General features: G+C 46.6%; 1 protein-coding gene, 1 long non-coding RNA gene and 1 other non-coding gene across 8 annotated transcripts; 1 reads left to right on the top strand and 2 right to left on the bottom strand.

Annotated features, from left to right (window-relative positions):
- Window positions 1–671: 671 nt before the first annotated feature.
- LOC144107816 (uncharacterized) lies at window positions 672–7,450 on the bottom strand. The gene is made up of 3 exons (XR_013309399.1): window positions 7,366–7,450; window positions 6,985–7,096; window positions 672–1,788 (listed from the first exon to the last, which is right to left on the bottom strand). It is a non-coding gene; the product is annotated as an uncharacterized LOC144107816 (long non-coding RNA).
- Window positions 3,308–3,381, bottom strand: TRNAL-CAA (transfer RNA leucine (anticodon CAA)). The gene has a single exon. It is a non-coding gene; the product is annotated as a tRNA-Leu (tRNA).
- A 2,178-nt stretch (window positions 7,451–9,628) lies between the features above and the next one.
- Window positions 9,629–25,357, top strand: LOC144107814 (zinc finger Y-chromosomal protein-like). 6 transcript variants are annotated; one of them, XM_077641010.1, is made up of 4 exons: window positions 13,217–13,850; window positions 15,443–15,517; window positions 16,501–16,552; window positions 21,379–25,357. In XM_077641010.1, the coding sequence occupies exon 4, from the start codon at window positions 21,420–21,422 to the stop codon at window positions 21,840–21,842; it is 423 nt and encodes a 140-aa protein (XP_077497136.1). In that variant the 5' UTR covers window positions 13,217–13,850; window positions 15,443–15,517; window positions 16,501–16,552; window positions 21,379–21,419; the 3' UTR covers window positions 21,843–25,357. The 6 variants fall into 6 exon arrangements, with proteins under 6 accessions (XP_077497140.1, XP_077497136.1, XP_077497138.1 ...); XM_077641012.1 differs by lacking the exon at window positions 16,501–16,552; XM_077641014.1 differs by lacking the exons at window positions 13,217–13,850; window positions 15,443–15,517; window positions 16,501–16,552 and adding an exon at window positions 9,629–9,932.
- Window positions 25,358–27,285: the final 1,928 nt, after the last annotated feature.

Genomic DNA, 27,285 nt, shown 5'->3' with positions numbered 1-27,285 from the left:
AGAAAGGAAGAAAGAGGTGCCGTAGTGGAGGGCTCCGGAATAATTTCGACCACCTGGGGATCTTTAACGAGCACTGACATCGCACAGCACACGGGCGCCTTAGCGTTTTGCCTCCATAAAAACGCAGCCGTTCGAACCCGGAAACTCCGGATCAGTAGCCGAGCGCGCTAACCACTGAGCCACCGCAGCGGGTATGACGCGCCAACGCTTGTGTAGGAGAACAACAAGGAGGGATGTTCACTCCTTGTATGTTCACTCCCGCGATGAAAGTTGCTAGACGTGAGCGTTTTCGGCCATTTTGCGCAACGCAGCAGAAAAGGCACGCGTCACAGGGCACTCAACGTCAATCATGATTTTGAAATGTATGCAGCACAAACGATGCATCCAAAAATTAAAGTGCAGCATATATACACCGACATGCAGTGCTCAGTCTATATTTTCACCTATAAATCTCGTCTCTATGTTCCAATCTCGCCTTATCAGGGAAGGCACGATGAAGCGCAGCCTGCTCTCGGTGGAACTGCTAAGACGCGTTCTTGAACACCGATTTACCTTAAGCAAGGTGATTGTGCGGGCTAGTTGGTATTCCATGACGAATTCCAGTGCAACACACAGCAAAAAAAGAAAACAGAGACAGGTTGGCACAGAAGCGCTTTATCAGTGGCATGGGATCCAGTGACAAACAGTTGAAAGGGCCCGATGTACAAGAGATGAAATTCAGTAAGGTGATAGTGCCGGGTAGTTGGTGATCCATGACGAATTGCAGTGCAACACAGCAACAACACATTCAGTGCAATACATTCAAGAAACGAAGGTAGAGAATACGTAACAAACATACAATGTGACATTTCTTTTTCGAACGCGCTTCAATATAAGTGAAAGCCAGGCGACCGTTAGGTCGGCAGGGGTGTTGTCTTTTTCTGAGGAAAGACGTGGTCATGGAGAGAGAGAGAGAAAAGGCAGGGATGCTAACCAGAAGGGTCTTCCGGCGATTCGTTGTGTGTGGCTTCATATACGAACAACTTTATATGAAGGTACTCACTCCTTATGACCCATGAAAACAAGAGAAACGGAGGAAATTTTTGACGAATTTGTTAAGTACCTTGAATGTAGCCGAGCTGCGTTATTTTTGGTTGATTTCAACTGTGTGCGCGAGCCGACGGACAGAACTACCGCGGGAACCGTGAAGGACATCAGTGCTGATTATTTGAAAAGCCTTAGAAGATGTAACGCGCCGAGGGAAGGATGAAAAGCGTGCCTGTGTACTTTAATCATACTCAACGGGTTAACCATGCACGTGTCCGCATAATCTACGTCTCGCCTCACTTTGCACCTCCGTGTGAGCAGTAGCAAGAGTAAAAATTTAGTGACCACTGTGTCGTCTGCTTTTGTGCAGAGCCAATGTGTCTGAGCGCAAAGATGCATACTCGCACACGTCACACTTATACGGTTTTTCTCCTGTGTGGAGGCGCATATGTCTCTGGCGATCAGAGCTCCTTGCAAACGCCTGCGGGCAGTAAGCACATTTCATGGGCTTTTCGCCAGTGTGAGTTCGCACATGCGCGGTAAGATTGGAAGAGAAGGGAGAACTGTAAGAGCAGAAACGGCATTGGAACAACCGTCGTTTCCCAAATGTGCTCCGCTTCTCAGGAGATGTCTGGCCCATTCCTGTCGACAATGAACTGCGGTCTTCGTTGGCTACATTCGCTTCCCTGCCATGCCCGTCCTTGTCCGGCCCTGAACCAGCAAATGCACTCGTGGAACCATCCGCAGGTTTGCGCATTGCTCCTGCGGTTAAAAGACGTAGAATATTACCATTAATATCATTTTTTTTAACTTCTCCTTCCGCAATGTTGGCAAGCAACCGTTCAAGTATGCCTTGCCTGATGATCGAATGCAATTATTTTAAGACTTAAATTTCACTTCCTCTTTCAAGGCAAGTTCATACTGATAGGGCGCTCCCCACGTCACCTAGTGCCCAGACTATTATCAGCGTCTACACGCATACTTCCAATCAAAAGCAGAATTTTTGTAGTGTGCATAATCATCGAGGTACAATGCGTGCCTACTTAAAAAGACCGCTCCGAAACAATTCAAAGGGTTTAAACGTTTTCTATGATATTTCGCCTCAGCAACTGCAATACACGCGGAATGATGTGAAGACATGGCACTTTACTACAATTTTTCTGTTCCGATCTAAGCAGATTGCAATATAAAAGGACACTGTCCCAAACTCATGTGTGCCTTAACTTCGCATAAAATGCGACTAGTAAATGCACACATCGCTGAAAAAATGGCAGTCAAGAAAAGAGCGATCTAACGAAAGTAGGCACAAAGACATGTAATAAGCATCATATCCACTGGATGGGCAGTTATCAGATCTGTGAAAATAAGAATGGGGCGACGAAACAACGTATCAAACGAACAGAAACCTAAAGCAACAACGAAACAAGCTAAAATTTAAAACGCATGCTATATATGGTTTACGGTTTACGGGTTTTTCACCGTCCCAAAGCTACGCAGGCTATGAGGGACGGCGTTGTGCAGAGCTCCGCTATATATATATATATATATATATATATATATATATATATATATATATATATTATCAGCACACAAGGCAAATGAAGTGAGGGGCTCGTTTTGACAATCATATTAAGGAAGCCAACAGTCACCGAAACCAAGGTGCATAGGGGAATGTTTAGTTGTTTTTTTAATGTGTCGTGCTGATCAGTTGGATAATAATACTTCGATTAATCTATCGCTCAAAGAAAATTACTTATAAAGCAGCAGAAAAAACAACTATGCCGCCGGTGGGATCCGAACCCACGACCTCCGAATATCGCGTCCGGTGCTCTATCAACTGAGCTACGGCGACGGCCGCCCAATCTGTTGCTCTCGTGGGTATTTATGTTTATGGGGTGTAAGCGAACCTTGAGAGTGTTCACCAGCGCCACCCTAGTCCACAGCGGCGGACGTAGCACGTCCTGTATTACCGCCAGTGTGACGTGGAACGTCATCTAACGGCGAGGGCGGAAACTGTGCGAGAGCCCTCTTATGCTACCTATGGCATCAAGACTGCCAGAACCGAGACCCTCGTTAAGCTATTAGCAGACAAAGTTAAGGAAATGAGGGGCTCATTTTGATAAACATATGAAGGGAGCTAACAGTCACCGAAACCAAGGTGCATAGGGGAATGTTTAGTTGTTTTCTCTTAAATGTGTAGTGCTGATCAGTGGGATAATAATACTTCGATTAATCTATCGCCTAAAGAAGATTACCTATAAAGCAGCAGTAAAAACAACCATGCCGCCGGTGGGAACCGAACCCACGATCTCAGAATATTGCGTCCGGTGCTCTTACCAACTGAGCTACGGCGACGGCTGTCCAAACTGCTGCCCTCACACGCCCATATTCTGTACGATATCAGTGCACATTAAACATATTGAATTAGTCCAAATTATTCTCCAGCACACCACTACGGAACCTCTTTAACTCGCACCATCTCCCCTTCTCTCTCGTCGCGAATAAGACGTCCACCAAGAAGTCAGACAGTTACTGCGCAATTCATTTCCTCAAAAAAAAATTCTCGCGCCACCCTCAGCCGCCTGCAGTCCAACGGTCGCGGTACCCCACTAGTGCGGTACATTCGCTCGCGCATCGAGCGCCTCGCGCAGAGAGGATGTGCGGTGCGTGCACAGTGGGTGCCCGGGCACTGCGGCATCGCCGGCAACGAAGAAGCTGACTACCTCGCGACAGCTGCACACCAACTACCTGCCAGCGATCTGCCCCTTGCGCTGGAGGGCGTGCGTGCGGTCATCCACGACCATCTCCGAAAGCAGCACCCCGACCCACGCATCGCAGGAGGTGAGCGCATCGACAGTATCACCGGCTGTCGCGCACTTACGCGGTCGCAACGTGTAATGATCCTCCGCGCGCTCATTGGCTGCGTGTGGCCCGGGGAACGACGGGAGCGTCACGGAATCGCGACGAGTGATGTGTTTGACGGATGCGGTGCAGTGGAAACACTGGAACACCTGCTCCTTCACCGTGCTGTACGCCGATGCTCGTCGCGATATGCTTGCGGCCTTTATGGCGCTGGGCAAACTACCAGACTCCCTCAAGACGCTATTGTGTCCGCAGGGCAGTCCGCACACCTATTAGTGAACCTTGGTGAGCCTCTGTGCATTCTTCGAACACACGGGCTTGACGTCCCGTCTGCTCTCCGCCACATAATTACGCGCAGTGACCGATCGCTCTGCGAGTGCTACCTTGGACGATTAACAACTCGACGCCCCGCTGCAGCAATATATTGCTGTGCGCGTGTGTTTTTATTGCTTCATCATGAACTAATCACGAGCGCAACCTCTACAAATTTTTTATTGTGTAAATATTTAGTGTATATTACATCTCCCCCTACCCTCTCTTCCTGTCCTCTCACCTCTTTCATTTCATTTCTCCATTCTGTCTGCTATCCTTTATTTCCGCTCCCTCAGCTCAGGTGCTTCAGTATCGATGGCAGATGCCGGGGTTAGCAAAAATCTTTTCCTTCCTTTTTATTATTTTTTAATAAAGCGCTGCTGCTACTACTATTCGCCCTGCCACCATGGCATTTAAATTAATGGTTAATCGCGAGAGGTTGGTTACCCAGTGAATTAAGGCTGCGACCTATTTCTGCACTGACTTGTGTCTGTCACAATGTTGTCAGCGCTAATGCATGCAGCTCACATCTTTCTTACCACCACCACGTATACTTCAAAGCGCGATTGAGGCGTACACTTCCCCAGGGAGCCAGTTATCCGCCTTCCTTTCCTCAAAATCATCGGAGTTTAGAACGCTGTCAAAGGCACACACAATGAACGCCAACGGTCTGAGTCGCACGGAAACAGGACAACGCCTACTGCTGCAGCTCCGTCTCAATCCACCCATTCCCACCCCAACAAGTCCTCCACCTTACATGATTTCTCTGCGCACGCAGGATTACATATATCAGAAGCGCCTACAGCGCAATACGAGCGCTAGCCTCCATCATGCAGGGTAGGCGGCAGGCTCGAGCGAGCTATTACACTAAAAGGTAAAGCAACCACTCCGATATCATTTATGTCGACGCAGTAGAAAATTCTAAAGTAGGATTTTTCACGGCAGTCGCACCCTATGAAGACGGCAGAGGGGGGCCGCCGCCACTATCCGAACTAATTCGCCTGCAGAGGCGGAAGGAGCCCCCATCGCACTTGCGCTGGTCCACTACACCATTGACAAAAAACAACCGAAATTTGCAGATTCCCAGGCCGCATACCGCCACTACCTAAAGGGCGTGGCGACGAAGGCCACACAGCGTATTTTTGCCACAGCCACCTCTCTCAACCGAACGGTTACTCTGTCGTGGATCCCTGGGCATGCCTCGATCCCCGATAATGAGCGCGTTCATGCGCTAGCCCCAGAACTCTCCTCCCGAACCCCGGACGATCAGGAACCCAACCCTGCGCAAGAGGCCCCATCGGTTCTTTATACATACCATCAAATCACCACATTCTACAAACTCAGCCGCATCACATTACCACCAACCCACAGTAACTTGTCGCCCTTATCCAGCACCACATGGCGATAATTACAGACGGACTGCGTTATTTCACCCTTCCGTCTCTCATGCTTTAACTCCACCTTTCCTCCTCATTGCAACACCTGTGGCGTGCCCAGATCCTCACATTTCCACTACCTTTTGGAATGTCCTTCCCCACAGGCAGTAACCCCCCTCCACAATCCCACTCATTCTTCCTGGGGCTGCTTTACGGACAGCTCAGCCCGCCAGCTAGAAATGGCTGGTAGAAAGGGCTTTATGTGAAGCACAAGCCCATGGACTCCTGGACCAGTAGGGGTCCACCGTGGAAGATTTTTTTTTTTGTAGCGCGGAGCTACAAAAAGCGAATTTCTCCAAAATGCGAATTTCCACAGAGGCGAATTTTTCAAATTCGTTTTGTGAAATGCTCGGGACCCGCCGCGGTGGCTCAGTGGTTAGGGCGCTCGGCTATTGATTCGGAGTTTCAGGGTTCGAACCCGACCGAGGCGGCCGCGTTTCGATGGAGGCGAAACGCAAACGCGCCCGTGTGCTGTGCGATGTCAGCGCACGTTAAAGATGCCCAGGTGGTCGGAATTATTCCGAAGCCGTCTACTACGGCACCTCTTCCCGACATCTCTTAGTCGCTCTTTTATCCCTCCCCTACGGCGCGGTTCAGGTGTCCACCGAGATGCGAGACAGATACCGTTTCCTTTCCCCAAAAACTAATTTTCTATTACGGCCAGAACGCAACGCACTAACGAATATACGATCACGGCTGTCCGGGAAGCATTCATTTCTCCTTTCTGGCTGCGATCCTTATTTCCGCTGCCCCAGCTCAGGTGCTTCAGTATCGATGACAGATGCCGAGGCTAGCAAAAATGTTTTCTTCCTCTTGATTATTTTTAATAAAACCGCTTGCTGCTACTATTACTAACGAATGCCAAACGCTACGTTCACGGCCTTTTTATAAGCACGGGCAAGGGGGAGGAGGTTGCATCGAACGCCAAAAGCAACGCGGCCTGAAATGCAAGTTTCAACCGGCGTCGCACAGAACGCACAGTTGTGTTCCACGGAACGCATGTGCAGACCGCGACGCGCGGATGCAGCAAAGGGCTCCGGAAGTACCGACCACCTGGGGTCCCTTAACGAGCACTGGCATCGCACACGACATGGACCTCTACAATTTCGCCGCCATTGAAAATCGACCTCCGCGGCCGGGATCGAACTCACGTCTTTCGAGTCAGCAGCCGAGTTCCATAACCGATGAGCTACAGCGGCGGCATGACGGCGCACCTACTGCAGGCAATGTCATCATCGTCTTTGAAGTGGTAGTGCCGCAAACATGAACCCTAACCCATCGAAACAGGAATGCTGGAAGGCCCACACTAAGTAAATCATGCAATGCGTAGCGAAAATATCACACGAACCCAATGCGTCGTCCACTGTTGCAGGGCTCCCATGTCTGTCCTTGCTTGTGTATTGGCTCTTCATTGCCGAGTTGGTGAGGGCTTCCATGGTTTTTCCGAGTTTCGGAACGTCCTGCGAAGAATTAAATGAGTGAAGATTGGCTCCTGATTAGCCCACCACTGCCGTATCCTACGGATTCAGACATTGCGTGTCAATGCTTTTCACACAGCAGTGCACCGCAGTTTTATACTCGATTGACCGCTTCCTGCTCCAGCAACACCACACCAATTAAAAATACACGCCGACGGAGCACTGCCCAACAAGTCTGGGAGAAATAGGCTCGATAAGTATAATTCTGAAATGCGGAAAACGTGCATGCACATTCCAGATACTTGACCTACCTCTTGTGTCGAAACGTGTCCGTATAGAACTGGCGACTGGGGAACAGAAGCGCCCGCACCACGGTAAGAAAATCGGAGAATGAACGCTAACCGACGATTCAAGTTGAACCGACGCTAAAAATGAGGCGTAAGATGAACTCACTCGCGCAATGTTTTAGCCAGCTCGTCACTCCGGCTTCGCAGTATATGTTCAGCCGACGCTAAAAAGTGAGGCGTGAGATGAACGCACTCGCGAAATGTTTCAGCAGCTCGTCACTCCGGCGTCGCAGTATCACTCTGTACTTCAAGTAACATTGGTGCTAAGCAGCGAGTTATAAAACGAGCATACGAGCAGCTCGACCAGGACTGAAGATTAAGGAATTTTTTTGAAGCGAAAAGCTTCACTACGCCAGCTTTTCACGCTGTCAGAGGGGCCACTACTTTGACCTTGAATGTAGCTAGAGGCCAAACTAGCAAATGACGCGTCTCACATATCTCGGTGGACACCTGAATCGCGCCTTAAGGAAAGTGAAATAAAGTTGGTTTTAAGGAAAAGAAATGACGCCTGTCTCACATATCTCGGTGGACACCCGAACCGCGCCGTAAGGGAGGGATAAAGGAGGGACTCGAAAGAAGAAAGAGGTGCCGTAGTGGAGGGGTCGTGAATAATTTTCGCCGCATGGGGATCTTTGGCGTTAACTGACGGACGCCTATGCGTTTTGCCTCCATCGAAACGCTGCTGCTGCGGTCGGGTTCGAACCCGGGAACTCCTGATCAGTAGCCGAGCGCGCTAACCACTGAGCCGCCGCGGAGGGTTAGGTGTTGGCGTGCTGATGGGCGCTTCTGAGCGCTGCACTCTGATTTGCGCGCACCTCTGTTCGCTGTTGAGTGTGGGCCACCACACTGCGTCTCTTACCCTTGCTGTGCTGCGTCCGATGCCTTGGAGCCCTTGTTGGATCAGTTGCAGAATCTTTCGACGCTACGCTACGATATCGGAATGACGATGCGGTGACCTTTGAGCAGGAAGCCGTCGCACCCTGTTATGCTACCTCGTTCTTTCCAGTATTCCTTTAGGTGCAATGAAATTTTGGAGACGTTTTCCGGCCATTCTTTCCGGCAGAAGCGCGTAGCAGCAAACAACAGAGGCCGTCTTCTACTTGGTGCTTTCGTAGTTCCTCCGGACGGGATGAGACAAGGTTGGTGGCTGCGAGTACAGCTTCACCGACAAAGAGCCCGACATAGACTGCCTGCAGTTGCTAGTGCTCTTGATCCAGTTCCTGTACTGGTTCTCTGGAAAGTGTATCCTCTGGGGCTACCAGTTTGCCGGGAACGTAGAGGACATTGAACTGGTACCGCATGAAGCGAATCCGCAGTCGATGAATACGGGGCGGTATATCATGTCGAGTTCGGTTGACCCCAGCAGCGTGATGAGAGGGCGGTAGTCTGTTTCAAGCTGGTAATGATAGAGTTCGCGACATATGATCAAAACACTCGGAGAAATTTAAGAATAATAAATTTTACTGCCCCGAAAATGATGCGAATGAAAAAGAGACAGAAAATAGTATAGAAGAAGAGAACAATATAATGTAATTGCCGTTTTGTGGACAAGCCAGCCAGTGCAGTTCGACTGCCGATATTCTCGAGTTTTTCCTCCAATTTAGCAGCCATATGAGTGGAGGTTGGCTTCTGAAACGCAAAACAGGCCTCGAGGGCTGCTTGGAGTCGAGGCGCGTTTGTAAGTTCCGCGGATAGTCTCAAAGTTGTTCTTGAGAATGAAGGAAGAATGGAAAGGAAAGTGCACGGGCCTGCCCACAGGCGCAGTCTGAGCCACACTCGCTGCTACGAGCAGACAGTGGGAGAATTGAGAGAGAGTAGAGAGGAAAAACTGAAAAAAAAAAAAATTGAAAGGACGCGCGTCGCAACATTCGCGTCATCTGTAGCGATGACGACGGTATAGCAGCAACAGGTACACCCGGTAACAAGAAGCCCTCGCCGCATTGCTGAGAGCTCCTAGATACCAACCACGGTGTAATAACAACATTCTTACACCGTGATGCCAACCCCGTGAGGCCAAGCCAATACCTCTCTTGGTGTCGCGAGTCTCGGAGGCCACGTAACGTTGCTTAAAAGTTGAGATATTTGTCAAGAGATGGCGAATGCTACTGTCAACTTGGGAGAGAGGGAGAAAGAGAGAGAGATGAGCTCAGGTTTTTGGCTCACGCGGCAGGCATCGTGAAATGAGAGAAAGGATGGAGCGGAGTGTCGGGGGCGAGCAACGCTGCTCTGCTGGTGCCTGTAGTCGCGTTGTTGTAGGTCGTGGTTATGGGTTTTGTACGGAGTTGTGTTTGCGTCTTCTGTCAGAGCGGCGCGGTTTGAATGCTTATACCACACAATAATGCGTTCGTCACATACACTGACAACCATTGCACGTGCCTGGGAAATAACGACAACTTCGTGGCGGTATGAACAAAGCTTGCGATTCACGGGAGTTGTGACCACGGTGCCAGGGCTGTGTTTGCGACTGCGGCTACTGTCAGTGCGCGGTTTGCTCGAACCGTCGATGAAGGTGTTGTTATGAAAGGCTCTTGGTAAGTTGCGAACTGTTCTGTCATCACAGTGAAGTGTCAGGCAACGCGTATGTAGTGAATGTGCCTGCGGTCGGTAGCTTTTTGGGATGAGGCAGTTCTTATCTTCTCGACGCGTTTTCAACGAAAAATGTGACTAGCTCCAGCACCCACGTACCTGATCAAGCTCTTCTATTAATGTCTTCGTGTGGGCTATTCGGTCCTTAGTGATAGAAAAAACAGCGATGAATAAATGAAGATGACAGCGAAGAGACGTAGACCACCTAGAAAGTAGTAGTAGTAGTAGTATTGTAGCCCATTGGAACTGAAGTGTGCCGGCCGTGAAACACAGGTTTGTTTAGTCAGTGTCGTTGCTCGGATAACAAACTCTGTCGTGTATTCGTCAGATTAATCAAAAGCTGAAGTGAATTCTGTCGACGGTTGTTTCGGTTTTGACGCTAACCGAAGCTACCATGTGGGTCATCGTTCGAGAAAATAAGCAGCACAATCTAGCAGGGATGTATGTGCGAAAAGCTTTGAGCAGTTCAGTCCACGACAGTTTGAATTGCCCAAGAAGCCAATCCTCTTAACGTGTACCATGACACTGCGTAAACCTGTGTCCCGCAGTCGCGTCGTTAACTTAATAAAGAGCCTAAAATTTGCCAGTTGCGCTGTAGTGCTACCGACGGATTTGGAAAATGTAGTGCACCCTGAAGGGAAAATCTGTTGCTGGCACAGCACATTCTAAGTTCGTATTCATAGCATTACAAGTATGAAAAGCAGCTTTTGAGCAGATCTCGAGAGTTCATTCCATTTGTAACACATCAGTCTGGATATCTGCAGACGTTATAGCACAAGCATGCCAGACCATATAGCATTAAGCTCATGAATATCATGGCAGGTATAATTCAAGAGCTCTGGTAACAATTCAAAAGAATCCTCATATTTGTATATGTGACGTTGAATACAAAGGTGTAGGCTTTGACTTCTCATGTGTATTAAGGGTGCTCTTAGTTACAACTGCATTAGTGTACAGTGTTCTAGCAATGGGAACACAAGGGCACAATTGTCAGAGTAAGGCCAGGCTGATTTGTTATTTGTGTTTGGTTTGGTTTATGGAGGTTTAACGTCCCAAAGCGACTATGAGGAACGCCGTAGTGAAGGGCTCCGGAAATTTCGATCACCCGGTGTTCTTTAATGTGCATTTACATCGCACAGTACAGTATTTTGCATCTTTATCGTGAATACCTCAAACAATTTTTCTCGCCTCAGCCGTTGGCTCATCTGTGGTAAAACTGAGCACAGAGCTTGCATATTGTGGTAACTTTTGTCTCGTAGCAAGCATCATTCAGCCGCGAATGGTGCAGCTCTGTAATCGTCTGCGCCGAGATCGACGAACTGAAAGCCGCCAGGGCCTGATTGCCGCGAAGGGCGGCAATGCAAACAAAAGATGGCGCCACTAACCCTCTTTGGCAAAACATCAGAGTTGGCTGCTTTCAGTTCGTCGATTTCGAGGCAGACGATTACAGGTTTGCATCATGTGCAGCTGATCCAGGTACGTACTGATGACAAACTTACTACGAGACAAAAGTTACCGCAATACCCAAGTTCTGTGCACAGTTTCAGAGTAAAAGAACCAGCGGTTGAGGCCAGAAAATTTTAAAAAGTCTTCACTATAAAGGTGCACAATACTGTACATGGGCATCTAGCATTTCGCCTCCGTCGAAATTCAAATGTCGTGGCCGGAATCGAACCTGCGTCTTTCAAGTCAGCAGCCGAGCGTCATAACCACTGAGCCACCGCAGTGGCTTCGTTATATGTGGAAGTGTTCTTGAATATCCTTCAGCCCCTACATTATTCATGCTGAAATTATGAGTGTTTCTGTGGCTTCTCATCTGTGCTTCATTGGTCTTTTGATGGGCGCTTTTGCACATTTGGGTGAAGTGCATGACTCTGAAGAAAAAAAACTTCAATCTCGAAAGACTTGGAGTACCTGTTTTAAAACTGTGTAAATGCTACATGTAGTTATTAAAAGAAATAAACACTTTGCATAGTTATTATTGCCACTTTCTAGAAGCACTGAGCCTGTCTACAATTTGCTGTCATTGTAGAGCCATTCAGATGCTTCCCACCAGGGACATGTCCAAGAGAGGGCCCGAGGAAGCCTGGGCCCCTCCCAAAATATCCCCCCCCCCCACCGGGCTTTGCCCTATACAACTGCTTCGCCCCCACCCCCTGAAAAATATTTCTGCCTACATGCCTGCTTCCCACAGTAGGGCACCTTTCAAAGGGAGTGCTGACTGCTCTTGCATTGTAAATGGCTTGGGTGAAGGCTGTCCTCATAGGGTCGGAAGTGTTTCTATCACAACTTGTGCTTGTTGCAATCAGACAAACAGCATTACAGTCTGTTTTTGTGATATTTTGCAGGAGATGCGATAGATCTGATGACTTGAGTGTTGCCAGCTGTTCCATGCCACTACACCTGACCATTTCTCGCCCATTTCAGTTCGTCATGGCACAAAAGTTTGATGTCAGTGTGTGCACATAATAATGAACATGTGTCTGCAATGGCTAAGCTTGGCCTTTCATCTGCTGCATATTTGCTGATTTATTATAGGTCTCAAGTACCCCCAAATGAGAGGTGTTACATCAGTGATATATGTCGGAATACATCATAATCTGAGGTTTTCTCTTTGGTGTTTATGAAACACACTGCTAGTTCAGTGTTTGGCATCAACAGCCAGGCTATTTGACTTGACTGCTGTTTATACTATTCTATTTCGCACATTGCCTTATTTATTTACCCTCAGGGGCAAGACATTACACAAGGCAGGTAAGAAGAAGTGATAGTCTTTTATTCAAATATAAAATGACAGATCTCCAACTGTGCAGAAAGTTTATTCTTTGGGGTGAATTTAAAGAGTGCTGTCCGGTAGCTGGCCAAGAATGCTGATCAGAGCTCTGGACCTGCAGTTATCCTTGGCTGAACTGTTGAACACTCAGTTTCTACTCCGCAGGCACCTCTTTGCTTCTCTGCCGGGGTCCAATTTTGTCACTCAGCCCTGATGTCCCGTGCACCAAGAGGGAGCGGCCAAGGGTGATGTACTATAAGCCCAACAGTCGCTTTCCATTGCCTACAGGTACAGGCAGATAGGGTAGATTTTGGCGTGGCGATTGCCCCAAGAACACATTATGTCATCATTTCATGCATAAGCATGAAATGATGTTAGCAATATGAACTTTGGGGGGGGGGGGGGGGGGAGGAGAAGTAGTCCACTGACGTGTGGTAATGATGTAAAAGAGTAAGGAGGCCTGTGGACCCAGACACGTGTGTATATTTGTGTGTGTTGCTTAGTTGCTTATTTGAGATGCCCGGGTACTTGGTCACTTTTTTTCTCGCGCATGAGTGATAGATTTTCTTGTGTACGTGTGTGTGGTCTTAATGCCATGTGCTTGAGCCGAGCCAAGCAAAGTAGACTTGAGGGTTTTTTTTCTTGCATATGCTTTTTTTTTCTCATACATATCTTGTTGCATTGTGATGGCAAGTTATTGAAGACTCTTCTGGTTATAAGACTCTTCTAGGTATAAACTAAACTAAACATGCCTCACTTTTGGGTGCAAAGATTAGGGCTTGCACCAAACCAGTTGCCTCATATTGTAGTCAATCTGGTCCTTTATTGTGAATGCATTGCCAATAAGTCCAGTTTGTGTTCAGATTTTGAAATCATCTTTTGAATAGAGTTGGATCTTTTTTTTACGCCTCTATAAATGGTGAGCTCTTGCTTTTTGCACAAATATGCAGCCCTCGTCTTCCATTGAACATTTCCAAGGTCTTCAACCCCCCAAGACCGGGAACCCTGCAGGGTTACCACACTGGGGTCCTGTGAGGTCAACTCCCCCACCTTCTACGGCTGCTACAAGACTGCTTTCACCAACTCAGAGGTTGTTTTGATGCCTGCTACAGAGTACTAGTTCTGATGTTGACCGTTTCACAGTTTTCAAAGCAGGCAAATATGTTCAATTGGCTTTGATCTCACAGGCTACGAGCTCAACCTACCTAATGTCCTCCCCTGCCTTTCCCTCCACCTGCTAAGGTTTGGTTGCCCAGGACCACAATTGGGACATGGTGCAGTGAGGCGAAGCCAGGACTAATAACTGGTACTCAGTACAACCGCTGGGTGTTCCCAAGTTTTGACGAATACTCGTCCCCCGGGTGGCTAATCACACCTTTCGATTCAGCTAAAAGAAAGCATCCCAAGACCAAGGCTCGATTCACCCAGCTGCAAGGCCCCGAACTCCCCGGAATCTGAAACCAACATTCTGTGGCTGGGTGATACGCCTTTCATAGCGAGAGGGCAATTTTATGGCTTAGCCATTCTAATCTTTTTAATTTTTGCTGCCTTTTGATGCCGGATACCATATGTCCAGACCGGACCCCTCCCGACTTGCCCCCACATCTGGTAATGGGCAGTGTGGGCCAGCACTCTCTCGATGCTGGGGGGAGCATGCGCTGACAACTCTTCTGGGAATTCTCAAGCCCTATAGAGTGAGCTCCAGTGGTCCCACTCCGACCACTGCTATTGCTACCGGGCACAACAGCCTAAAGGGACCCAGAAAGGGGGTTTCAATAATGGTGCGATATGTCTGGGATGTTAAAAGACGACAGTTCATAAGTAACCACCAACAAGAATTATTTTAATGCGTTTTGTGGAAGCTGAGTTTTGTGGAAGACAAAATTTGAACTTCCGCGTCTTCGCGCCTTTCCCTCTCCTCTCGCACGCCAAAACGGCGGCGCTCCTCCGCCGGCCCCTCTCACTCGGCCGCTCTCCTGCGCCCGGAGTGGCCGCGGCCGCTGTAGCGCATGACGTCTGAAAGAGTTTGGCGCTGTGAACCAGTGATAACCTCCGGCTGCTGACATCATTTGTAAGACGTGACATCGTCTGCCAGGTTTTCGTGCGAAAGTCCGGCACCACGCGTCACCGCGAGGTGCGAAAGCGGGAATTTTTGAAAATGTATTGCAAATTTCCCGCCCGCTTCTAAGGTCTCGTAAGCGGCATGGACGCTCGGTGGCCTGTACTCTACATAGTGCAAGCATTTTAAAGCCAAGCTGAAACACCCCTTTCTGTGGCCCTTTAAACTGCACTCAGTTTCTTCAGCAGGCAGTTGCTGAACAGTATCTTGTGCTGCATTTTTGGTTGTGAGTACTTAGTTGTTGCATCGTTTCTTTCTCACATTATGCCTCTCTCGTTAGCAGCCTAAAAATGAGTTACGACTTCCTAATGCATACACTGAGTACTGAAGGACTATGGTGATAGCTGTACCCTTCTAGTGTTGTGACTACCTAAAATAATGCCAATATTTCTTTCGCCAATACTGGTCTTGCTTTGGAATATTCAGAATAAATGCTTTCTCCCACCCCTGAAGAGATCGCTATCAGTGGACAACACACAAGGTGGTGGTGTCATTTAATGGCCGTAAACCTGCTTGAAGTTAATTTTGTCAGTGTGCCTAATCCTGTATTGTTTCTTTTGCAGAACCAGTTGCCCAGGATGTCTGCTGCCTAATTGGGAGATCATGCATTCCTGTTTCCCGAAACACTGTTAAGCAGTGTAAACGTGTTTCTCTACTGACCATTTATCTTATTTTAGGTTGTGCAGCGAGCGTTTATGACTCCTGTGTTCTTTTTAGTACAATTTTGTCATATCAACTCGTACTGCTTTAGCAGTCTTTGCTTCTGAATGCCATTCTGTTTCCTCAGACAAAACATGTAGCTCAGGATGTCTTTTTTTCTTTTTTTGCAGGGGCGCTTTCTGCATGAGCATCATTGTACATGCGCAGAAAAGCCTTCTGCCCAATTTTATGTGCTGTAAAATTTGTTGCAGTATCGAATGTCTGTGAACTAGTTGAAGAGAGTGGCATCAGTTGTTCATCAAGGTTGCATGTAACTGTACAGATACGCCTAACCAGACTGCTTTGAAGAGCAAAAGAATAGTAATAATAATCAGCATTGTGACTGCCATGAATGAAGCTTTACTTGCAGGTTTAAGCAAAAAATGCAGTGCTAGAGACTAGCCAGAGTTATGTGGAACCCAGGTCAAAGAAAGTTTTTGTAATTCAGCTACTTTATTGTGGTCATTGTCCTTGTTTTGATGAAGTTCACTCAGAACTGAAGCCCTGAATGATCAGTGTATTTGGTTGCGTTTTCAGTGATGCACACTGCAATTGTCAGTGAAAAGTGTAAGGGAAGCTGAGAGGTTCTCTAGACATACGTCTAAGCAGCATCGTTGAATCGAGTCTTTTTGTTAGAAGTCCATTTGTTTCAAATGTGATTTGTGTCTTTCAAAAGTTATATAGAGCATTGGCCTTTCCTAGCAAAATTAAGTAATATTTAGTTGTAACTACTAGTTTTGTGGAAATTCTGCTTTTGGATTTTACTTCATTCCTCAGAGCAAGCACAAAGTTCATTGTGTGTGTTGTTCTATCATGTTGCTGGCTTTGGCTAGCCTAAATATGTTGCCGCGGTGTAATAACGAGTAGCTTTCTGCAGTGTTGTGTACTGTGGTATGAAAGCGACTTTCATATCTTTCTGCAGTGCATGATTTCTTGAGCATCACGGACAGGTTCCAGCAACTCTCAGATATCTGGTAATGCAAACACAAGCAGCCAAGTGTTCTCTGGTCTTGAAAAGATGAAGGTTCTTTCATGGTGTTTACATGTCGAACGTGAAAATGTGTTGGTCATTGAATGTTTTATGGTTTTGTTTCTGGTTTCACGTATTTTACTGTTGACATTCATTACATTCATGCCGACATGTAAAGCTATGAATTTTGCTTTTTTCTATCGAAATTGCCAGTTGCCTACCCTTGTGCGTGTGTTAGCCTCATTTACATTGAATTTCTGGGAGATGTATGAGTGTTCCTTCTTGATTGACTTAAGTTGTGCATGTTACAAAGAGGTTGTAGGCAAGAGTTGTCCAGGCTGGAGGAAAAAGAATGTACAAATTTAAACACTCAGTTGGAATACTGATAACCACAGACCATCACTCGGCCCCATCCATTTTCCCATGCTGGGCTGGATTGATTGCACATACCAAAGATGACAACAGCAGTGGCCTAATGGTTTAATTATCTGCCTTGCATGAGAGAGGTGTGAGGTTTGATCCCCAGTCCTGCCGGGTATTCACTGGTGATTCAGTGGATGCAACCTTTCCCCTGGCCTGATTGTCGGCTTATATGAGGTGAAATGCTTGGGAGACGGGTGTATGACCCCATCTTGTCTAAAGCGAAACAGCCTGCACCATAGCGTTTTTTTGCCCAAAGTAGCCCTTGCGTCATAAAAATTCATCATCATCACCAACATATCATAGGGGATTACTTCTCTTTGTTGCATGTGTACATGACTGTGAATGAAGTGATTGCGGAAGAGTTACATGTAGTGCTGCTTTTAAGTATTTTTTTTTTTTCGAAAATCGCCATCCATAATTAGGGGGTTGACCTATACACGGAGCCAACCTATTTGCAGGGTGTAAAGTAATTTCGGCCGAGCCAAGGGTAGTACGTGTCTTGTGTCTGTGCGCGTTCCTTGTAGGGCGTGTGGACTTCCATGTGCCACAAAAAGAAAGTCGTTAGTTCTGGTGTAGATCAGTTCCGCTAAAAAAAGAGTAAAAATTGGTTTTTGAGAAAAGGAAATGCCGCAGTAACTGTCTTGAATATCTGGGTGGACATGGAACTGCCCCCCCCCCCCCCCCCCCCGTAAGGGAAGGGATAAAAGAGGAGTGAAAGAAGTAAGAAAGGAAGAAAGAGGTGCCAGCAAAGCTAATACCGGGTCCAGTTGGTTGATCATTATGCGAACGTATGCGCTAAGAGCGACACAAGAAGACAATACACACACGACACAAGCGCAAACTAACAACTGTTTATTCCTTGCGGAAGATGCGTTTATATACGCAATGTCAGTTTTTAGAAGATGCAACCTTCCCGTCATCAGTCACGTGACCATCACCACAACCCAGCATCTACAGTTGTCATATCAATTTCGTTTTTTGTAAGTGTGATAGAAAGAGTGCTTACGCACATTCCATTTTCCGCCTTTTCGATTAAAAACGCTTCAACTATTTCTCTTTCAATCCTTTCATTCTGCTTACCTACAATTGTGATCCTGTTGAACATTGGTTCGCATTTCTTTTTACACCTGCTGCAATTTTTCGCTAAATTCTCCGGGTGGACAATTTTTTCACAGTCATTATTATGCTCTAGAAGCCTCGTGCCGACACATCTTCCTGAATGCCCAATGTATTGTTTTCCGCATGATATTGGAATCTTATAAATAATGTCCCTCTGGCATGGTATGAACCTTTCCCTATGGGCAATGTCATATTCCTTGCGATTGTCACGCTTTCCTTTCGCATTCACCTTGTTGCAGAGGCTTATCACCTTTCTTGGTGCGCTAAATACAACTTTTTCTTGGTGTTTACCACTTTCTTCAATGCGTGCGATACTTTATGTATGTACGGTATGACAACCACTCCTCTAGTCCCCTGCTCTTCCTACTTCTTTCCTTTCCTCATCAAGGATTTTACTAGTTTTTCGGCCACTGACTCGATCATGTTTTCAAAGAACCCACTACTGATCAGCCGGCTGATTTGCATGCTGATGCTCTCAGTCATTTCGTGATCGCAGGACTTCGTAAGGCTCTGCATCATGCACGAGTGGGCAACACTCCTTTTGACAAGCTTAGACTGTCTGGAATTATATCCCATTGTTTTTTGTTTTGTTTTTTTTTTTCACTTTTTGTATGATACCACTAGCAAGTATGGACAGAGGTTTCCTGTATTTGTAGATCGAGGAATCTTATCATAGCTTTTTCAGGTAGTTCATAAGTGAAGTCAAGGCCATCGAATATGCGTTTGAAAAGCGTCACTATCCCATCTGCGTCAACCGTGCCTGTTTTTTCCGCACTAAAACACGGCAAAAGATCGTCTACATATCGAAAGCATGCAAACACATTCCTGCCTTCCAGCTCTGGTTTAAGGGAGCGATCGCCCTTTGCCATGTACAGGTTCAAAAGTGCACGAGCCAGACACGAACCAATGCATATGCCGCCTCGCTGTGCGTGCACTTTTCCTTCATACCGCACGTATAGGGATCTCAAGTATACCTAAAGCAGTTCAAGATGTCTACCGACGCTCGTTCCACATTCATTCTGAAGCTCCGTAGCTGTCAATACTTTCCTCTACTGCAGAAATCGCACCGTCTTAAGGAATTGAATAAAACATGTCTTTAATGTCCACAGACAAGCACGTTACCGGTGTCCCTTTCTTCAAGAAGTTGATGACCTGCTCTGATCCTTGCACCACGTTTGGGTCCTCACAAGTCAGCTTAGACAGTTGTACCTTCAGGTATCTAGCAACATGACTTTGCCACGTGTTCTTGTCCTCAACGATCATCCTGAAGGGGTTGTCTTCTTTGTGCGTCTTTACCGAAAAGAATGGCCACAGTATGAGCCCCTTGCTTCCTTTGACCGTGTTCGAGAGCTTTTGCAAACCTAGACGGCACAGGATTTGGCCACTTGCAGTCTCATTTTCTTAAGATCTTGTTCAGCCACATGCATTTCATCGAAATTCTAGAAAGTTAGTTTGCGCTTGTGTCGTGTGTGTATTGTCTTGTGTCACTCTTAGCACATACGTTTGCAGCATGAAGAAAGAGGTGCCGTAGTGGAGGTCCCTGGAATTATTTCGACCATCTGGGGATCTTTAACATGCACTGACTTCGCACAGCACACGGGCACCTGTTTTGTTTTGCCTCCATCGATATGCGGCCGCCACGGTCAGGTTCTAACTTGGGTTCTCCGGTTCAGTAGACTAGCGCCTTAACCACTGAGTGACCGCGGTGGGTTCGAATTGTGTGCTGTTCTCCCGGCTTGCTCATGCTGGCAATTGCTTTCCATGACGAGCGGTAGACTGCATGAGAGCAAACTTCCAGCAACATCTGAAGTGGACACAGTGCCGCTAATTAGCCACTGCATGCGAATGTGGAAGGCAGGATGGGGCGCCGTTTCATTAGCTTTGATCTTCATTTGCGTCTGGCTGCTGGCCTTGCAACTGCATCATTAAATGCTTTTTGCTTTGAGCTGGCCCACGTTGCAATGCCATCCTGTGAAGGGGTATGGCAGCTTTTGAATTCAGTGTTTTTTGCACTGAAGCAGCGCAAAAAGTTGGGCAAGTTGGGTATCAGTGACCCCTCCCTTGCGCTGATGGAGAAAGAAATTTCTTTTCTAAAGTGTCACAGCTAATCTTTGGTCTGATTTTGTGCCTTAGCTTCTTTTTCTTGTTTTTTCTTACCCCTTATTTATTCCGGGCGTTTTGAATAAACGCGTTTGTTGTTAGTAAGTGCTCATCTCGTGTTCCTTCAAGTGTCTCGTCTTTTTTTTGCGCTGTCCTTCAATCAATGTTTCCTTTTTTTTTTTTCAGCAAGGGCTGCAAATTGGGGGGGGGGGTCGACCTTTAGTTGGAGTTGACTTATACATGGCAATATAAGGTTATTTGTCAGAAAGAGATAGCGAGTCGGAAATTACCATCAGTATCTGCAGTGGACACAGGTCCGAGCAGAATTTTCTCTAGGTCGCAACTGAACACACAGCCTGCTGTATGCCCATTCTTAAGATGGAAGCACATCAATTAAATTTTTTAATGCACAGTGCAAAATTTGTGATTTTCTAACCTTGAAACTACAGATTTGGAGTACAACTTCCACAAATGTGGATGTGCTTGTGACAACTCCAAATGATTGTGAAAATGTGTTTCTTGATGGCATGTGCCTAAAGGGTCCGTGAAATGATTTCGATGGGCATGTTCTAGTGCAACAGATCTGTAGAGGTGGTCTTTGCGGGTGTTCGAGCCAAATTGGAAAGCTCTGTGTGGACCCTTTAATTTAGACAATTTTTAAAAATCGCTGCTCGCATGATCATCTAGACTGCCCACTGACGTCACTTGGGTGGGGGACGTGGCGGTGAGGTGTTGCCCTAATCAGATGTGAACTGTTGCGGACAGAAAATTTTAAAAATTATTTCTAAATTATAGGGTCCACTCCGACCTTTCAAATTTGACACGAATACCCACAAAGACCACCTCTACAGATCTGTTGCACTTCAATATGCCGATCAAACTCATTTCAGGGTCCCTCTAACAGATTACGTTAAAAATGTGTTCAGAACTTTTTTGCACAATGTTTAATTTGCATCGGAAGGGGGACATCGTAGTTAATAACGCAGTGCCACTATGTTTGCTCGTCTGGCACATGCACCACAGACTCCTTTAAGTAAAGCAGCTCGTATCATGCCTCAATTACTTTGTGATAAAAAAAAAGCCCAATTATCAGGTCTTTGTTTTGTGCCTATTGCTGACATTTCTGACTGCCGCTTGCTCATTGTGGTGTCCTCTGTCTCTTTTTTTTCCCTTCATGCCTCTACAAAGATGACCACCACATCGACAACCTCGACGCGGAAGGCACTGTCATGGCAAGCCAGGCTGCTGCCAAAGTCAGACAAGCGGCCTTCATCACAATCGGCTGCTCCTTCAGGTGCGACCAGTGCGACTTTGCCAGCCGCAATGAGATCGTGCTCACGGAGCACAAGAAGCTTTTCCACCAGCCATGTGGTCCGCCGCCAGTTCGCTTCGAGTGCCAGCACTGCCGCGCTTCATTCAGGCGGCAGGACCGGTTGCTGTGCCACTTGCAGAAGCACACCGGCAATGGCTCCTTCGACTGCTACCTCTGCCCTGGGACATTCGCGAGCGAGCAGAACCTCGTGCGGCATGTGAAGACCACGCATGGCAGCGCTGAATCCTTCCACTGCTACTTATGCCAGAGCAAGTTCTCACGCAAGGACAACCTGCTTGTGCATGTCCGGAAGCACCTGAGCGATACTTCCAGATGCTGATGCACTGGTTCCCAGGTCTTTACCATGTGGCTGCTGGCTCCCTCAATAAGGCAGATCGCTTTCCCTGTGCATACTCTCCGCAGTGGCCGAGTGGCTATGGTGTTTGGCTGTGGTTCTAAGGTCACAGATCAAATCCCGGCCACGACAGCCGTGTTTTGATGGAAGCTGTGTAGTGCCAGTTCACATTAAAGAAACCTACATGGTTACAATGCATGCGAAGTCCTGCATTGCAGCATCCCTCATAGCCAGTAGCCAATGAGCAGTATCAGTGCATTAAACCCCACATAACAGGCTACCTGTCCAGTTTGTCACTTGTGAGCTTGCTGAATAATTACATGGCCTTGAGAATCTATTTTAGTAGCTTGTTTGTATCCTTCTAGCTATGGTAAAGGTCTACTGACATATCCCTTTCCTGCAAATTTTTATTGCGATATCATTTTCCCGGTAACTGTGAGTCATCATCTGAGGAACTGTTTTTTTTTTAAAGAGTTTCGTGTAAAGACAGGAATAGCAGAGCTAAATCTCACAAGCATGTAGCTCTGAGCTATGCCCTTTTCAAAATGGTATCGCATCCTAAGGCAGTTAGCCTTCACTAGTGAATCTTTAAATTCTCTCCTTTCCTAGGATGGCATGTGAGGCTACATTAGACGTCTTAGGTCATGCTTCTGATGCAGCATATGTATCGACACCTGTTTATTGAAAGTAACAGTTCAAATAGTTCACTGAACGTGATGCTACACTAAAAATTTATCGCAAGCGAGTTGTACTAGTTAGACTCGCACTCTCTGTGATAACTTTGCAGAGGTGTGTGTGACAAAGCTGCAACCCAAAGGAAAAACATGACAAATGCTTAGGCTTAACTTGCTTTCACTGGAGTGGAGGCTAGAGGCATCAGCTTCTTCAAGTGTGCTCCTCTTAGCATTTAAGAGCCAACCGAACAGGTTTAGAAGCTGTCACCTTGCTGTTGCGGTTTTCACTTCGCTTCCAAGAAGTTCGGAGGTGGCATACTGAAAGTGAAGCTTGCTTCTTCTAGTCTGAAAATGATTAAGAGCTTTGCCACAGAGCACAGATGACACGATGCCAAGGAAGCATGTTGCTTTTCATTTGAAATAATTGACCCAGGAAATTCTCTGTGCCCACGAATGCACCTGCTTCATTGCTGAAAAAAAAAAAGATGAGGTCGGTCGTGTCAAAGGAAGTGCAAGCAGCAAGCTTTGGTTTGAATTTTCGGAATCTTTCATGGCACATTATCTTGGCAAGGTGATTGTAGCTAGCTGGGTACTGCTCTCGTCAAAGACTTGTCAGGGTCCCCATAGCAGCTCTGAGGCAGTTGATTTGCGGCAGGTAGTTGTTGATACAGGTGTTATCAGCTTGAGATCTTTTTTCAGGCAACATGCAAGGTGTAAACAGTGCGACATGACAATCCCTGTTTGTCCGTATGCATCCGCCATATTGTCCAAGCTCGTTTGTATCTTAAACGACTTTGTTGAGTGCATTAAGAGTGCTGTAGAGGAAAAGATGGTTTTAGATGAAGTGTGACTTAGATGGACTTGTTGACATGTTTAGGTGTCAGTCTTCGGTGCGTACTGGTATTTTTCTTTTCTTCTGCCACTGTCCCAAAGTTGTAGATCGTTAAGCTCTACTTCTCGCGTTTCGGGTGTCAGCGTTATGCATTATAACGCAAATTGTAACTCGGTAGTTGGCATGGTAACTGAGGCGGCTGCATGTTGGAATAAAATAAGAAACGGCAGCAAATGCCTGAGCACCACAACTCCAAACTTAACTATGTCGATCTGCTATATATATATATCCCTTACTGGCAGGCGTCAAAAGTCCAGCCACCTAGTCCCGGCATTCATTTAAAATTTGTGGGCCAACCGTTTGGCGTAGAATCTTCCGGATGGTGTCACACACTTCAGCGTTTCGTGGAGCGTAAACTTATTAGTTAAGTTAGAGTCTAGCTCATGGCATGCATTTGGACCGGCGACCTATGTACCCCCAATTCCACGTCTCTGTGTGAATCTTCATGTGAACATTGCGGTTCAACCATTTTTCTGTCGCAGAGTGTTCCGGTGTGGCGGCATACGATTTCGTGTTTCGTACAACATAAACGTACTTGCTAAGTTAGAGCCTAGCTCACAGCAGGGGTACGAATTTGCAACCTATGTACCCCCAATCCCACACCTTTATGAATCTTCATGTGAACATTGCGGCTCAGCCGCTTGTCGCAGAGTGTTCAGGGTGGTGGCATACGATTGCACGTTTTGTGCAGCATAAACTTGCTAGTTAAGAGTCGAGCTCGCGGCAGGGATTCGAACTGGCGACCTATGTTAGGTGTGTTAATGCTCGATATTCGATCGCTGCCTCAGTGTCGGCTCTTTTTTCTTTTTAAGTGGTAACGTCACAAAAATTTGCATGCGCATCTGTGTGATATGTGGTAGTTTCAATGTGTTGTGCCATGCTAAGTGACCATTTCACAGTGGTAATTTCTAGGGGTGTGCGAATATTCGAAATTTCGAATACGAATCGAATATGTTTCATATTCGGTTCATATTCGTATTCGAGAAATGATATTCGTGAATTTCCGAATATTCGAAAATTCCCGAATACTCGGCATCGATCGTACACCACGCAGACTTTTGTAAATTTGTGGCAAAAGCGAAATATCTGGGCAAATTATCTTAATATAGAGTTTAAAGTTCCAGGAAGACAATATAAAGGCCCTGTTCTCTTTCTTCTCCATCGTTTATTGCGTGGACCGATCACATTCCGATGCTGCTAGACTTCACCTTGTGCGCAATTCCGCAAGTGGGCTTTCCCACATAGCACACGTGCTGCGAATGAGATGAGGGTGACTCGCTTCTAACAATTGCAACGCGAAAGCGCGTTTACTTTTTATCCTTCCGTAATATGTTATCTAATTAATACCCACACCCATGGCATTCGTTCTGTCATCTTAACTCTCCGAGCGTGACCACCGCCAACTTATTTTGGTCAACTACGCTATGCGGGAAAGCCTACTTGCGGAATTTTGCGTGAGGCTCCCGAAGGGGCGCGTCGAAATGTCGCAACAGGGCAAGCGATCCTGTAAAAATCCCGCCTATTGCATGGTGCACTGTAACTCATGCACCTCCTAAGTGGGCGTAACGGCAGGCGTGACAACGTTTGGAGGGCCCCTGTCACTAGGTAAGAAAAATAACCTGGCCACGTAGTTTTGGTTTCTGAGCTTCACCATCCGCCCGTGGCAATGGCGATTGACTGTCGACCCGGGCATTCGCCAGTAGTCCAATCTCAACTCCGTGCAGCTTTCAGACGCTCACTGACGCGTCGCTGGTCATTTTTTTTTTTTCCTTTCTAGAAGCAGTCTTGCCATTCCGACGTCAATGTGCGTTCCCATTTCGCTTACGTTCGCGATGCCTTCCAGCACGCCGAAACTCGGTGCTTGTCACGGGATTACAGGTGTTTGCACTATAGAGCCGCCTCATAAGACTACCACATTTTCGGTAGTTTTTTTTTTTTTTTTTCGTGGCCGCGGGGCCATTTTATAAATTGACCTTCGAATTACCCGGGCATTTCTGCCGGTTCTTTGAACTTCGTATTAATGAGGTTTTACTAGCCATCATGTTATTTTTGTTTCCAGTCTTGTCATGTTATGGATTTCATTTTGCCTGACCACATTGCAGGTTGGATACTGTTACGCTGTTCAATTAAGTAGTATACATTTCTGCGCACATCATATTTTTTTTTTTTTATATGGTGCTCAGGCAGTCTAGATTTGTTTATTTCAGTTGCAAAGGCCATACACTATTTTGAAAGAAACATGAGCAACAATGTTTGCTTGTTTATCTTTTCTGAATTCATTTTTTGTGCTGACCAGATATTCGATTCGATATTCGAAGCCATTTTTTCGTCATATTCGTATTCGATTCGTATTCGAAAATTTCAGTATTTGCACACCCCTAGTAATTTCTCCTTGATGCATATTTGCTTTTAGGTCTTTTCTTTTTCTTCTCGTGGTTGAGGCTGCTGTAAAATTTGGAGATACTGATAACAAGTATTGGTGAAGGACTTTGTGAAAGAAACGCACTCACAAAGTAAACTTTGTTGCGTTATGTTAGAAAAGTAACGTTCTTTAAGAAAAGGATGAAACAGAGGTGGGCTCTTCAGAAGAACATGTTTATGTAAAACGTTGGCACAATGATTCTTATCACGCTTAATGTCTACAGCAGACTGGTTAACGCAGATGTGCTCAGATTTTGTATACTTTTAAGCTTTGAACTTCGGCTTCAAAGGAATGCATAAAAAGTAAGGTATTCACATTATACATTCACAGCCATAGGTTTGGAGGAACATGGGGGCAAAGTATGTTGTGCAGGGCACCGCTTGCCCCTAGCTGTTCAGCTGCACCTGTGTCACCTATTCCCCTGTAAATCTATGCACCATTTCTGTGCATATCTTTGTGTTACAATATACAGAGGAAGGCAGGTACAGTTGGTGAATCTCGGACAAGCATAAGGGAGGAGTTTTAAGTATTCTAGAAGAAAAATGTTTTCGGCTGACAAGCTGTGCAGCTTGTCTTTTGGAGAGTACGACGCTCTTTTGTCACATCGAAGGATTTCAGTTAATTTTCAGAGGGCTTCTGATAATCTTCAGGTCCATTTTCATCTTTGTGTTACTGTGCTTTAAGAGTGGATTGTCCGTGACAACATCACATGAAAGCCCACCCACTATTGACCATTGGCATCCCAGGCTAAAAGTGCATCTGCACAAAAAATAATGTTATTCTGTTACACTTCTGTGGAACTGCAAGAGTTGTGGTAGCCAGATTCTTTTCGTATTGTGCCTACAGGATACTGACAGTTTCGGAAATCTTCAGGCTGTAAAGGTCCTGACTCAAAGAATCGGTCCAGAAGAGTAGACTCTGCGTTAGCCTCGCATTCCTGTTGTTACAACGGGAACCGGACGGGCACATTCTTGTCACAAGCAAAGCCTTAGCCGAGTTGAGTCAGATGCAGCTTCATTCAGTGAAAGTGTTGAGGTCAAACAGTTTAGAAGTTTTTATTGTTCGTGCGAAAGCATGCACAGCATATTAACAGGCCTTCAGGTTCAGACTGCCTCCGCCTTCACTCAGTGACTCTTCAAGCAGAGTGGCCATATGAAAGTCTTATCACCCTTTGTTGGTTGGTTGGTTTATGGAGGTTTAACGTCCCAAGGCGACTCAGGCTATGAGAGACGCCGTAGTGAAGGGTTCCGGAAATTTCGACCACCTGGGGATCTTTAACGTGCACTGACATCGCACAGTACACGGGCCCCTAGAATTTTGCCTCCATCGAAATTCGACCGCTGCGGCCGGGATCGAACCCGCGTCTTTCGGGCCAGCAGCCGAGCGCCATAACCACTCAGCCACCACGGCGGCTTTATCATTCTTTGTGTGGCTTAAGAA

The sequence above is a fragment of the Amblyomma americanum genome, chromosome 10 (genome assembly GCF_052857255.1).
Source record: "Amblyomma americanum isolate KBUSLIRL-KWMA chromosome 10, ASM5285725v1, whole genome shotgun sequence".
In the NCBI taxonomy this organism is placed as follows: Eukaryota; Metazoa; Arthropoda; class Arachnida; order Ixodida; family Ixodidae; genus Amblyomma; species Amblyomma americanum.
Note: the sequence above shows the minus strand (reverse complement) of the source record. Positions and strands in the feature narration are given on the sequence as shown.